The sequence below is a fragment of the Lepidothrix coronata genome, unplaced genomic scaffold, assembly GCF_001604755.1.
Source record: "Lepidothrix coronata isolate B3197 unplaced genomic scaffold, Lepidothrix_coronata-1.0 Scaffold141, whole genome shotgun sequence".
Lineage (NCBI taxonomy): Eukaryota > Metazoa > Chordata > Aves > Passeriformes > Pipridae > Lepidothrix > Lepidothrix coronata.
In genome coordinates, this window is record NW_016690321.1 from 985,959 (window position 1) to 1,001,008 (window position 15,050).

The following is a 15,050-nucleotide window of genomic DNA, read 5'->3' on the forward strand; positions in this document are numbered from 1 at the left end:
TCTTTATTTGCATTGCTTATCGGAACTCCTCTATAAATCACTTCAAGTAGTTTAAGTCTGTCTGAAAGTCAGTGTACTGACTGTGAAAAACAGTTTGTGTTCTTTTTAAGCCTTCATTAGTAGCTCAGTGTGTGAGCATGAGTCTCCCTCTTAGCCATCATCTGTTTCAACTGCGATTGATCTTTAAATGGCTGACTGCAATGCTTGTTCTCTGCCTCTGGAGTAGGCATGCTTTGGCACCAAACTGCAAGGTGCACTTGCCGAAAATGAAAATAATGTGTCTTGCTGTATCCCCTCTCCATTTCCATCTGCTGTCCATTTACTCCGCAGCTGGCCACATTAGCCAGATTATAATATGAACTGTTCTGTGCTTATTAAAGTCCTCGACAATCCTGATCCAGCATAGACTTGTGGCAGCAATGAGTCGTCCCCAAAATGAGTTGTCTTCACTTGATGTTGCATAGCTTACACCAGCACAAGTGCTTTTTAGCCTGTTTTTACATATAATTTGCAAAGTGGTTTAAGAGTTTTAAATGTGGTGGGTCTTTTATGTCTCTCTACAATGGAGTTTGCTAATAGAACTTTTAAGAAAGATGTTTTAAAGTGATATGTCTGTGAAGGTTCACAAAGGATTGTCCAGAACTGTATTAAGCAGCAGTTCCAATAATGAAGTAATTTCTTCAGCAGCAAAGCTAATGATAAAGAATCCTTTTCTCTTGTACCTGCTTGTTCTTGCTCCCTGTTATGCCACATGAATATTTATAAGGCAACACTGTTGGATCAAAGAGGAGAAGGGGAGTCAAAATTTCTTCTCTTGTGATTGAGACGTGTAAAAAAAGTGAATCCTCTGTAACAGCCACCTAGTCTCTCAAAATTTCTGCTAATATTACTGAAGTTATTCAAAGGTTTTTGAGTTTGCCATCTTGATACTGTAAGAGATCCTAGCTGCTTAGTCCCCTACTATGTTGTTCCTACATATTGTCAGCATGTTGTTTGTGTGGCTGCCCAACAGGTTGGACAAAAAGCCCGCTGAAAAATTTGCCTCTGTTTTTGGTTTGCTGAGATATGTTTTACCCAGTCAGTACCCAGATTGTGTTGAACTGCGTAGGCAGATGTCTCAGCATGGAGTGGCCCAGCACAGTGATAAAGGGAGGACAGAAAATTTTTTGCTAGTAATGCTGTCTCAGAGTAATTACCATCCTTTCAGGCTATGGATTTACAATTCCCAGTAAGAAGAAAAGAAATCAGGAGATGTATTGTTTTGTGGAAGTTAAATCCAACCCAAATAGAGGGAAAAGAAACATAAAGCACATGTAATAGTGAACTGAGTGCCGTGGTGGTGTTATGTGAATTCTGTGGGTTTTTACTGTGTGATGGAAGTTTATTTCATGCATTTATTCAACGTGTATTTAGACTGCATATTAAAATAGTGGGTTTGTAATGATGTGGTGGATGTGTTTCAGGCTGCTTCTCATTGTATTCAGACCTATTAGAGTGTCACTAGTTTTATGTATGCATTTAGAACTAAAGTACTTCAAACAGGATAGGCCTTGAGTTCTACAGTTTAGCTGTAAAGACCTTATCAGTACAAGAAATGAACGAGCATAAACACAATGTTTTCACAATTGTAGGAGAATTTTTACGTGTCTAATTTTCAGATAATTTCAAAATATTCTTTCTTATTGTTTTCCTAGTATTGAAGTACTTTCCTGAAAGAATGCTTCAGTTTAAATAGTGTCAGCCTCTGATGACTTGGAAATAGAGATGTATTATACATTGCTCAGCTTCAAGGTCTTTGTGGATTTGCATCAGTTAACAGAATTGCTGAGGGTCTGTATAGTTGCAACAGGAAAAGCTAATCTTTATCATTGCAATCAGATGTTCTCTGTTGCAATCAAATGTCTTCTGGAAAACAGATTTATGGTGGCTGAAGGGTATTTAAACAACTGCAGTTTATAAAAAACTTTCAAGTTCAAAATTCTTCATTTTAACAATCTTTTTGTTTGTTTGTTTCTAACATTTGAAATAAATTAACAACTTTCATAAAAATTACTTTAATGGATTCCTTGGAACATCAGTGAATGGGGATATGAGAAGACAAAAGTAATTGATGTTTGGGTTTTTTACTCTACTTAGGAGGCTTGAATTGTTTACTTAAATCCAAGTATTTTATTTATTAACAAAAAGCAAGCAAACAAAAACCCAGCTAAACCCCTACTCATTTGGCTCACATTCAAATGACTTGCAGTACTTTCTGAGTTAACACTCATTCTCTATTTACAAAACTCACAACACAGGTTATTAATTATTTTAGATTTGGTTCTAAAAGTGTTATTTAATTCCAGCAGTAATAGCTTTTTCCATCAGAGTTCAATTTGCATTATGTGCTTTCAGTGTTAAGAAAGGATTAACTCTTCTTAATATTAAGTGAGCAGTGCCAAGAGCAGACCTAACTGAAACCATGCTGGTTTTAAGTGATGCAAATAATCAATTTCAACGATTATACATCAGCCTGTGCTTTTGCAGAGAGGCTGCCTTGGTTTTATTCATTTTTGTTTGCATTTCAAATTGGCTTTGGGAGGGGTTTGGTTTAGTTTTTTGATTTTTTTTTTTCTGTTGTTTGTGGGGGGGTTTTTTTGGTCTGTCTTGATCACCAGACTTGTGGTGAACACACTGAATTAGAATTTCTTATGCTGTGTATTATGCAAATTTCAATTTAAAAACAGTGTTTGTTATCTCATAAGATTCTGGGCGCTCTTCTCAGTGGCATTGTATGCAAGATTAGTGATGCACCTTACTTACTTTTTTTAAGTCCATGCTTTCTTCCTGCCCTTCCAAGAAGGGTTTTAAATTACAAGTGAAGTATCTGTAATTTTTCTCCCCTGATTCTTGAACATAGTCCAACACTCAGATCATCTTCACTCATACGCAAAATGTTTTGCTGGGATTTGATTTTTTGACTCTCTCACTTGGAATGCTTCAAGAATGTTTTTTAAACAGCACTTGCTGTGGTGCTGTGGTTGTAGCTGTTTCGGGTGACGAATATAACTGAAACACAGCACCATAGAGTGTGCAGACAGTTTGGGTCGAGAATTTGACCATTTAACTGCCAATTATTTTCATAGAACTTGATTCTGCTAAGCTGTTTAAATTCAATACAGGATGTTCCACTTGAGTCACTTTTTTAAACTTTCAGTAAAACATCATTTTTGGGAGACGTTAATGATACTTTGTAATCCAAACAGCTATCATGATAAGACAAGCAGTTCATTCTCTCTGCTTTTATTATTTCCTGATTCATGCATTTCTGTTAAAGACCTGGTATCATTTTATAGCTTTGTTAAACTGTCCTTTTGTTCTCTCAGAGGAGCTGATTTGCTTCAGAGTATTTGACTGTTAAAGAAAATCATGCTAACTTATTCATTGTAACATTTCTGGAAAATTAAACCACATTGCCTCTGTCTCTTTTCAGAGAATGGACCTTGGAGAATGCCTGAAGGTGCATGACCTGGCATTAAGGGCAGACTATGAAATAGCATCTAAAGATCAAGATTTCTTCTTTGAGCTTGATGTATGTATTTTGTCTTAATGCTGGAGAGAGAGCATAGTTTGTATACCAAGGTCGATACACTGAGCAATAGATGTTAAGTTTTGCTACACACAGAAGGATCTTATAAACAGAGAAACCCTTGGCAAAGATACATGCCTCTTCATGAATATATGCAAGTATTTAATTTGTATTGTCACTCTCTAGGTAGAACTGTTAACAGCCTCCCACAGAACAAAATATCATAAACGTGGGTGCTGTCTTAGTGTTATCACATAGCAGGCAAATATTAAGGCTGTGTATGCTTTGAAGAGAGTTTTAAATTCTATATTTAATGAAGAAAGTAGTTCTGTATTGATAACAAATCATATACTGTCTCCATACACTATAGTTTGAGTTTTGTACTCCCAACTAGGAAGGTAGTTTTTGCTAGGACAAAAAAGGTTTGATTTTTTAATTGCTATTTGGAGGGATGATGTTAATATGTTTAATAACTTAAAACCCTAGTGAAAAACGTTACAGTATTGCATGTAATGGCTGGATGAAGTGATCCTGAATATCCTTTGAAGAATTTTAATGCCTGCTAGAAATACTCACTTCTTGTCAGAGAAGACTTAAGACAGATTCACTTCCAAATTTCTGCAAATACTTAGAACCGTGACAATGTGTAGGCTATAATTTTTAAAAAGTTGTGTATTAATATATGTGTTTACATTATGTGTCACCATAAACTGATAGAGTATCATTTTACAAAGGTTTCACTAATAAAAACTTAAGAAAGTTAAGTCTTGATAAACTTAGGAAGCACTACAGCTAATGAAATATCCATGTTCTTGACAGCACTGATCTGTGTTCTTATTGATGTTTTAGGCAATGGACCATCTGCAGTCATTTATCGCAGACTGTGACAGGCGAACAGAAGTGGCTAAGAAAAGACTAGCAGAAACCCAAGAAGAGATCAGTGCTGAAGTTGCAGCTAAAGTAAGCATGGAAAACTAGTAACTAAAGTCTCTTTGAAGGTCTGTTTTTCCAAAGAGCCAACTTCAAGTTTTGGCAAGATACTGAATCTCAGAATTCATACTGAGGAGAGGAAAAAAATAACACATTTTTTCTATTCTTCCCAAAACTGCCCTTAAGGCACAGGAAGGAGAACAGGGAAGAGACCTCTGATATTTTTGACCTTGAGAAACTTGACACTGTGATTCCATGCCATACAAATGTTAGTAATTCTTACACTTTTTGATCAAAACTTCATCCATAAATTAAACCAAAATTGATGTGCTTTTCTCTACATCTTCGAATGAAAAAAAAACTTCTACAATTTTTGTGCACATATATACACATGCTAGGAGGAATGATCATACAAATACTAATTTTGCAAGACTGTGTGGTATGGACAACAGTGTGAATTACTTGAATTTTCTAAACAAAATCCTTCTCTGGAGTTGGTACATAGACCTGGTAACTCAGCCTTTCTCTGTGTGTTTTTCAGTGAGGCATTTTCTATTTCACTCTTAACACCTGGAGAAGTGCTCTCTGCATGTTTCTTTTCTGTCCTACCAATTTTGCACACAGTAGTAGTTCAGATTGTTTTCCATAAGTGAAAGCATTTCCTGTGTTAAGCCTTTCCTTGTCTTTCAAGGCTGAAAGAGTCCATGAATTGAATGAAGAAATTGGGAAACTGTTAGCCAAAGTAGAACAGCTCGGAGCTGATGGAAATGTGGAAGAATCTCAGAAAGTAATGGATGAAGTGGAGAAAGCTCGGGTAAAGAAGAGAGAAGCAGAAGTAAGTTGAATTGTGTAAGGCTTGGGGGATGGAGAGGGCAGGGTCAAGTATTAAATTGGTTGGCCTTTGGGTAAATTGGTTGACCTCCATGCAATGCAAGACGTCTCATCTACTCTCACTTCCTTAGCTAATTGCATCATATAAAACTAAAGAATTGCTTTGCAGCATCCTGTACAGTCAAAGTTTGTACCCTTAAATACACTCATATACAATGAAAATTATACTCCCTTCCACAAATAATACATTCATCTTAGCTTAGCTGTATTGGTCAGTTGTATCTGTGGACACTACCATTGTGTCTGTGTTTGTTGGACTGACTTGCCTGGTTTGCTCTCAAGGCTTTTACTGTGGTGTGCTGATGTGACTTGTACTGGAAAGCTTCAGTGAAGTGAACCATTGTCTTCTCTGGAAGATACTTATTTAATGTCTTGTGTGTCAGTCCAGTCAAAATGGTCCTCGTAATGTTCAGGTGGCAGAACGCACCAAGAGCTTTTCATATTGTGTTGCTCCAAGATACAGGGATTTACAGAAACAAACATCTGCAGTTGTTTTAATAGTACCAGAAGGGTTGCTGACAGTCTTGCTGGTCTGTCATGTGAGTGTCTGTAGATAAATTTTGTTCAGATAATGTGTTTAATTAGTGTCTAAAATGCAGATGGGTTTCTCAGGAAACTAACACTGTTTTAAATTGCGCTCAGAATTAAAACTGGTGTAATATTTTCATAATATGTCAACATAGTAATTGTAGTGTTAATGTGTATTCTTGGTTGGATATGAAAATGTTGTTCAGCTTTCTGTGTAATATAGTCTTACGTAAAAGTAATAATTACCCCACTTTTTTTAATTCACAAATCCACAAAACCATTTGCTGATGTCCTGCTTTTAAATATGTTCAATTTTCAAAATAAGGAAACATGCCTTGTATCTTAATGAAACAGTTGATTTATGAATAGTGTGAATTAACTGAAGGGAGTGCTGGTGTACATTGAATTTGGTTATTAATTTGTAGCATGTGCTTGGTAAAGTGTTATCCTTGTATTTATGTGCACTGAGAAGTAACAGCAAATTTTTTTTTCTAGGAAGTGTACAGGAATTCTATGCCTGCCTCCAGCTTTCAGCAGCAGAAGCTACGGGTTTGTGAAGTGTGCTCAGCTTATCTTGGTCTTCATGACAATGACCGACGACTTGCTGATCATTTTGGAGGAAAACTACATTTGGGATTTATTGAAATAAGAGAGAAGCTTGAGGAACTCAGGGTAAATCATTCCTATATTTTGTGCGTGTGGTCCTACTTAATTATTTGACAGGTAGCCTTAATTGAATATTTCCTTCTGGATGTGTGGGATTTTTTTCATGTCACTTTAAAATTTGAGATTTCATTAGCCTAAAAACCACTAAAGATTTTAATTTAACATCAATTACCCAGATAGTTTACTAAGATGACCTCTTTTAATATACTGAGGTATATTAAAACACACATGCAGAGTAATGATCTTGGGAACAAAGAGTGTGATTCTACTTGTAAATTGATTAACTGTATTTTGAACAAACAGCAGCAATGTTATATTTAGCAGTCACAGGAGATAGCCAAATGAACTTTGCTTTTAGCCAGATGATGGACTAAAAATAATAATGAGACTTGAAGATACAAGAGCATGGATTAAGGAGGATGATAACACTTGGAAAAGTTTTCAAAAAAATGTAAAGAAATGCTTGGAGCTCAGACAGCCTGCTGTATGGTGAATAACTAAAACTCACCTTGTTTATTTTATCTGGACAAAGATTAGGAGGTGACTTTGAATTTTCTTCTAAGTAATTTTTCAAGGCTTTTAAGCTTAAGTGACAATAGATGAAATAAACCGGTTCCAACAACTCAAGGCTGTAGCTATGCAAAGTGGAAATACAGAATGATGGATATCTTGAAGTCAGGCTAGCTGTTAAAATAATTGTTATGAGGAGCTTGCATGTTCTTTATAGCTTGAAAATTTGAAATCCAGTTGGAATATTATCCTAAACAACCCTATCTTGACCAGAAATCATGTGCTGGAAGAAAGACTTACTGGAATTGTATTCTGGTCTTCTGGTATTCTAGAGAATGGATTTGGACACTGATGCCATTTATGACCTTAATACAGAAATTATGGAGTTCCCACCTCAGTCAAGCATTTTAGCTGTAGAAATCACTGAAGACAATAGCTAAAGGACTTGAAGCCCTAACAGCAGAAAATGCTGCTAGTGGGTTTGAGTAAATTGACTTGTATTATGTTTCATAATATTCCAGCTGTCTTGCATGGATAATGACTTACTCTTTGGAGAGCCCAACTCTTTCTGTTGACTGTAGAGGCAATTTAGGTTCCTAATATAGCTGGTGTAACTTAAATCTTAGATGCCTAGAACAGATCACGTGTGCTTCCTCTCATCCCTCCATGAAATTATGCAGTCACTTGAACGAGAAGCTTAGCTTGTAGTTAAATTAGTGATGTTGTACAAGGAAGTATAGATATAATTTGACATAGGGGTTGAATTGACTGATTATTTACACCATTCGGAAAAAAATATGCATGGATAACTTATTTCACATTCCCAAAGCATCAAAAAAAATAATCTTTTGAAGTGCTTCGCTAACAAAAGAAGAAAACAATAACTATCCCCTCCTTCCTCAGAGCTCTCCTCAGAGATCTAATCAAGATGCTGCTGGGGCAATTCCACCTCTCAGAAGAAGGTCTTTACAAAGAGTTGAATTTCTTGCATCATGTCCAGAAGGTGGCAAGACTTGGGTTTGGCCAGATCTCCAGTTGTGAGTTCCACATCTGAGGGCCCTCTACTGAGCGTGCCTTGTCCCCAGTAGTAGTGAGTTCAACCTGGGGGCTAAGAGCTGAAGCATCTGCTCTAATTATATGTCTCATGGTCACAGTACAGAAACAAGTAGCCTCAAAACCTAGGTATCAGCCCAACCAAGTCCTTTAAGAAACAATTAACTCTCCCGGTTCTGTATTCTTTCTACCATTCCCTGGTGGCCAAAATATGATAGGATTGGCATGGAAACTCTCACATTAAAGGCATGACTTGCTACTCTGAATTCCCCTTTATTAAAAACTTAATGTTTAACTCTGCATATTTCAGGTCTTCGTGTAACACCCATCTATTTACTGCAGCTCTTCTGCAATAACTTCTGTTTCTTGAAGAAAAAAATACATATATACTGAGGAAGAGAGAGGGAATAATATACACAAGGGAAAGGGAATATACCTGAGAAAAAGAACTGAATGTTAATGTCTAGATCATTTTTATAGCACCTTCATCTGAGAAATTTTGAAGTATAACTTAATGAATATGTTAATTTGCTTTTAGAGGATTGTGGCTGATAAACAGGAGAAACGAAATCAGGAACGTCTGAAACGTAGAGAGGAGAGAGAAAGAGAAGAAAGGGAGAAACTAAGGAGGTAGGGAGCTATTTTAATTGCATGTACATAATGACCTATTTAAGTTTAATGAGAAACCTATGATGTAGTTCATAAACATTTCTAAATCTGCAGAATTACAATACTTTCCATTCTTTGAAAACTTACAAGGATTGAGATGGAATTTTATGTCTAACTGTTAAAACTTGGAATTGTTTCCATAAAAAGCCTTTTTAAAAACTACTGATAGTAGTACATCTACATATTGGAACAAATGGCCTTTAAATGAGATAATTATCAGGTGTGTACCTTGTTTTGAGACCTGATAAATGTGAGCTTATACACATGTGATTTTCTAACATCTGATAGCTATTTTCTTCATATATGTTAGAAAATTTCCTTATTGGAAGTAGTTGAATGTATGACTAAGGAAAGTAATTCCCTGTTCTTCTGTGAAATAGTACCTTCCAGTACTAGAGTGGGGCTAGAGTGGAACGGAATCTGAACTGCAGTTCTCTCAACATGTTAGCTTCGGAGGCTAACAGTGTAAACTTTTGAAATCTGTTGCAGTCTGATAATACTTACCTGTCAGGAAATAAGGGAATACTGACTTGAACTGTAAGCTTTTTCTATAGGAGGGATGGGAGTTAAAAAGCAAATTTGACATTCTTTTGGGTTTCTAATATGGTAATCTCAAAACTGAATTAAGGGGGTGAAAAAAAAAATAAAACCCACAAACACAAAACAGGGATGTGTTTCCTGGTAAACATGTATCAGTAAAGATGTTAATATTAAATAAAGGGCCTTTAAACAATTGCTACTAAAACAAGAAATACAATTACAGTTCAACTAGTCTAGTTTATTATTACTAAATTGTACCTTATATAATAATAAGATTCTATAAGAAAAATTACTGTTTTCCTTTTATTTCAGGTCCAGATCCCACAGCAAGCATGCCAAAAGGTATATAAATCTGCAGACAAGGAATACTAGTGGTGAAGCCAGCCTTTCACAAGCTGACACATTATAAGTTTGTGTAGCACTATTAGTTTAAGATGTCCGTCTTTATGAACAAAGCTTTCTGTTACATAGTCATCTCTCTGTGATTTTATACTATGCTACTGAGTTTATACATGTACATTTATTTTATGGCTCCTGCAATGCAACCTTGTGTCCCAAATAACATTTAAAACACAGATAATTGCTTTTTCTTTACAAAAGTTTGTGGTTAATACCTTTTTGTGAAACCCCATGTTTTTAAAATCCTAAGCACCAGGTTAACTCTTAATAGATCATCCATCAACAGTATGAGTGTTCTTCCAAACCTACACTGTTGCAAGTCACCAGTGAGGTATAACTGCAGAGTGATTTAAAAAGAAAAAAAAAAAAGAAGGAAAGAATAGACTGAATTTTTATGGTGTTTAGAACCTTGCCAGGCTAGTTTTGTTATTGTAGCTATGGGGAACAATATAGTCCAGTTTCTTCAGAACATTATAATACAAAGATTCTGTCAGATAACCCGTATCACTGCATCAGGGAGTTCTATGACTTTGCCTAATAAAGACAAGGTTTTATAATTTTAAAAAGTAGATTTTTTTCCATATTTTTAATTGCTTTCGGAAGCTTGAATTGGCTATGCTGTAGCCAAGCAGCCATGAGTTGATTTTAGAACTGTCTGCATTAGTCACAAAGCAGTTTGTAGCCTTTCTGATGTTGCTTTCCCCTGTTTGCTTGTGATCAGACAATGCAGTAGCTCTGAAGGCTGCAGACCATTCTGTGTGCAGATTTGCTTATGTGCATAATATTCACAGTACACTGGTAAGAGTACCTGGGTGAATGCAGTGTCTGGTTTAAATCCTTTCTGTTCCTAGATCTAGGTCCCGAGATCGCCGCAGACACCGGTCTCGCTCAGCCTCACGGGAACGAAAGAGAAGAACTCGATCCAAATCCCGTGAGAAACGCCATCGTCACAGGTCTCGCTCCACCAGCCGCAGCCGGAGTCGCAGCCACCATAGAAGCAGGCATAGTTCCAGGGACAGAAGCCGAGAACGCAGCTCCAAAAAGAGGTAAGTGTTGCCCTAGAAATAAATGGCTTTTCCTAGAGGCATGATGAGAATTCTCACACTAAATTAAGTTTACAGTTACCACTTGGCAATTTAAACACGTTTTGACTCTGTCTCAGGTTTCAGTTACAACCTTAGCGTAATTATGGTTTGACATACCAGAGTGACTTTTTTCTATTTATTTTTTATAAAAATAATAGCGTTACATTATTTCAGTTTTGGATGAGTGCTACAGAGTACTGGTGTCAAGTTGATAATACAAGCTTCCTGCAGCGTAGGAAAACAGCTCATTTTCATTTGACCCCAGGCATATCAGCAGTCATCCTACTGTCATACATTTGTTTTTTCCCTCGGGCTCTTGTTCTCAGCACCAGAGCCCATCTGTTGTGTACTGCACCATATACAGACAAGTTTAGGTATGCCTGAAAATAAACTTGTTGCACTACATCTGAAAGTGTTGCTTTGCAAGGAAAGTCACTGAACCCCTCATTAAAAGGTAACTGCAGAGGGCAAGCAGGGGCTATTGCTTTTGAATGATTCAATTGCTGTCTGCTCCTGAGGATTTGCTGGCTAAGTTTAGATGAGTTAAGCATAACTTAGAATGGGATTGCACAGTGAGGCATTTGACAGGGAGGCCTGCTCATAAACAGGATTCTTTTCTTTTATAAGTCAGCCACCGTGGTGTACATTTGAGTGCAGTACAGTGTCAGGGTGCTCAGTCTTAAAACCCTGACAGACTTTTGACTTGCAAGAAGGTAACAGGTCTGGTTTTGAAGTGGCCACACATGCAGGGTTTATCATTCAGTTATTTCAGGAGTTAAATCACCGAGGGTGGAGAAATAACGTTGAACGTGTTCAAGGATCTCATGGGCTCTTTGCTCAAAAAATGAGCTTTTTTCTTCATAGAGTAGGTAGGTGACTGTAATCCCATTGTGCTCTGTAAGAGAGCAGAGAAGACAGGGTTATTCCAAGTCTTTTCTTTCTTTTTGTTGCAGATGGATAAAAGTCATAAGTTCAGCACTCTACTTGATATCAGCAGTAGTGTCTGGTATTTAAAATACTTCAGTTTTCTAAAGTCATTATTTCAGACTTGGCAGTTTCCATCTCTGAAGAGCATGCCCTTTCATGGCATTCACAACAGCAGATTAGCAAATCTTCAAACCTGTAGTTTTTAGCGTTAAAACAGGCTTTTCCTTTGAATCAATGTATTTGTTAATTTGGATAAACCAATTTGCAGAGTATGTGGTCAGACTGCCTTTACTACTTCTACTTTTCCATCTTTGCAAGACTCGCTTTCCATCCTTCGAAGAAAACTGTTCTGGTTGATCATACTTGTTCAAACTCTCCAGTACAATTAGCACAATGCAAATGATGCAGAGACATATGTAAGAACAGGGAAATGGTATAGACCCCTGGTGCTATCCATGTAACAGTAAGCATGTTAAAAGTAAAAAAATATAATGTACTTCAGGGAGCAAATTTCAACCTTATGATATTGAGTACTGGAGATATTTCTCCTGATGTCAGTTTCTGCCCTGAAGGAATGCAGCACACCCGTGTTGGAAGAATCCCTGGTACAAATGAGTATTTTACAGTACTGTTGGCTTGAGGGGAAAAAACTGCTGTGCCATCATTAGCAGCTCATACCTCTTATTTCTCTGAGGTGAAGCAAAATTTTTACTCTGAAAATACATATATTGTGCTTTCAAGATATTGAAGAATCCGTAGAACTGTGATCTTGCTGCACTGGGACCAGGATGGCTGTTGAACTTGCACCTGGGCTGGATACCTCCTTTTTATAGACGCCCTTCTAGTCAGTAGAGCAGCTCTCCACATGAACATTGGAGAAGTCTTTCTGTTGAATACCATACCAATGGTGATGCCAGAATGTAAAATAGACCTGAACTCACAGGCTCTGATGTCCTTGTCTCCTAGGAACTCTTTTTTTCTATTCTAGGGAAGTACTCATTGCCAAATCCTATTTTTTAAATTTGTTTTAGAAGGAATTTCTTAAAATCCTCATATGAAATATTTCTATTCAAGCCTGTGTGTCTTAAGCTCATAACATTCAGTTGTCCAAGGAATTCTGACCAAGAATAGTCTGGAAAATAGAAGACAGGCTCCAGGAAGTTAACTTCTTCAGGAAGGAGTCCTAGCATTTTGGTTTTGAATAACCAAATAAATTCAGATCTAGGGAACATGGTGTTCTTACCCAGCTCCTGCAGGAGAGCAGTGTGTGACACAAGCAGTAGAAAGGCAGCTGAAGGCTGCAGCAGTGGCAGCCCCTGGTGCCAGTAATTCTAGGGCCTTAAGAGAAGTGTGCCATGATTACAGGCAAACGTGCAGAGTATTCCTGCTTTCAGCAAACCACGCAGTTCCTTCTGGTTTATCCTGTCCACCCTTTATAAGAAAGTATTTTCCGAAGAGCCTCTCATATTAAATGAAAAAGTGTCACCTCTCAGGTACTTAATTCTGAAAGCAAAGGGATGTTTTATTGTGTGCTATAGCTGAGGAAATGCTACAAACACATACATTTGTCTGACAGATACATGTTTTTTATTCCGTATCACTACCATTCACCTATGAAACTGGTGGATAGATTTAAATCTATTAATGGCTGGGATCTCGTTTCAAATTTATCAGTATAAGGACCAGACCTCCATACTCTATGTATGTTCAACTGAACATACACAAAGTGTCAGGCAATAGTAGCAGTGTGTCTTAGATAATGGGAACCTATCTGGTAATAGTAGCAACCTGCCTAAGGTAATAGGAACTCTAGCTCTACTCAGGCTTGGATTACTGGCTTACTAAGAGCAGATCTAAATGAATTCCTACTTTTTCTTGCTGTTAGTCATAAGTTTCAAATAAATAAAATTGTCTTTCCTTTCATTAGAAACAAACTATGTAGTTGGTGCGTTTTGCTTTCCAGCAAGAAAGTGAGTGTTTGCAGTTAGATGTTAAGATGCATACTCAGTAAGGTCAATCATGACACAGACCTAAACATGGGTACACTGAGAGAAGGTTTTGTTAGTATGCTTGAGCCCACTTACAAGAATTCATGTGACAAGGGATGATTGCTCCCATACAGACATTGTATAGACGAATACCTGAAGTCATAAGATGGGGCTTCATTTCACCTGGCTTTAGATGACTAGGTGAGATGTAAGTCTCATGAGTCTCATTACAGACTCATCTGACATAATTTTGTGTCTATTTTGAGATGAGACAAATCGTGCCTTAAAGTATCTCTTTCTTCTGCTGACTGTTAAGGATCAGTTAGGTAGTAATGCTTTCTGGCATTCTAGATAAGGTAAGTCAAGGGCAGTACCTTGCCCTTGAGAAAGACAGTAGTGATATTTCTAAGTCTTTTGGTAGTGATACTGCTTGCTAAGGCTGTTGTATAAATTTTCACATTGCTGTGCTGTGATTCATTAAATCCAGTCCTTCTTCTTGTCTGCTGATTAGAGACTCACTTGTAGAGAGAGGGGACAGCTGGATGAATGCATCTTAATATTCCTCCAGAAATGCATTGATTAAAAAGCCAAAGCTGTGAATGGCATCATATCCTATCTGTCTGTCTGTTTTAGGATTAATTGCTAGAGTTAGCCTGAGTCAACCAGTTTGGAAGCGTTGTTACTTCTGCAGGGGACTTGCAGCACAAGATACTTGCCCAACAGCTGTACTAACTCCGGGATTAACCTCTTACTTGGCATGCAACTTCTTTTCTGTGACATGTGATTTGTGGAATAGGAATAATACCTCTGGATCTTAGCATTTGCAAACGCTAAGTCTTGCAGAATTGTAGGGAAAGTAATCTTTTCAGCTGAGGAACTAAGATGAAAGGTCACTTCTTTGTAAGCTTGTAAAAGGAAATTAGTGCTAGGAGCATTTTGCAGACCTTAGTTTTGAAGCTTTGAGGTGAAGTGACAGTAACTTTCTGTAAGGGGAGAGAGTACAGTCTCTGGCCAGTACACCAAATTTTTTGATAAGGAAACGAGTGGCTAGCTTTGTAGCATGCTGTTTTTTCCATAAAAGTTTGTATTAAGCTGTTTTATGATTGCAATACATGGTAAAATGAAAGTGCAATGTTTTTCAACAACAGACTTAAGTGCATCAATAAGGGAATATAAAGAAGGATGTCTAATCCGTTTTTTTCCCATACAGGTAGCTCATTCAATTTAAAACAATATGGATTGTTTAACAGAACATCCCTTTTCTGGCTCTGTCATTTTAAAAATGCATATTATCTG

At 37.2% G+C, this 15,050-nt stretch overlaps 1 protein-coding gene across 1 annotated transcript in view; it reads left to right on the forward strand.

Moving 5' to 3' along the window:
• LOC108503587 (putative RNA-binding protein Luc7-like 2) overlaps positions 1–15,050 on the forward strand; it is a 32,662-nt gene that overhangs the window by 16,028 nt on the left and 1,584 nt on the right. Inside the window, exons 3-9 of the mRNA XM_017827679.1 lie at positions 3,473–3,571; positions 4,418–4,528; positions 5,190–5,333; positions 6,413–6,589; positions 8,685–8,776; positions 9,668–9,697; positions 10,606–10,800. Coding sequence (XP_017683168.1) covers positions 3,473–3,571; positions 4,418–4,528; positions 5,190–5,333; positions 6,413–6,589; positions 8,685–8,776; positions 9,668–9,697; positions 10,606–10,800 — 848 coding nt within the window. The remainder of the gene's footprint in view (positions 1–3,472; positions 3,572–4,417; positions 4,529–5,189; positions 5,334–6,412; positions 6,590–8,684; positions 8,777–9,667; positions 9,698–10,605; positions 10,801–15,050) is intronic.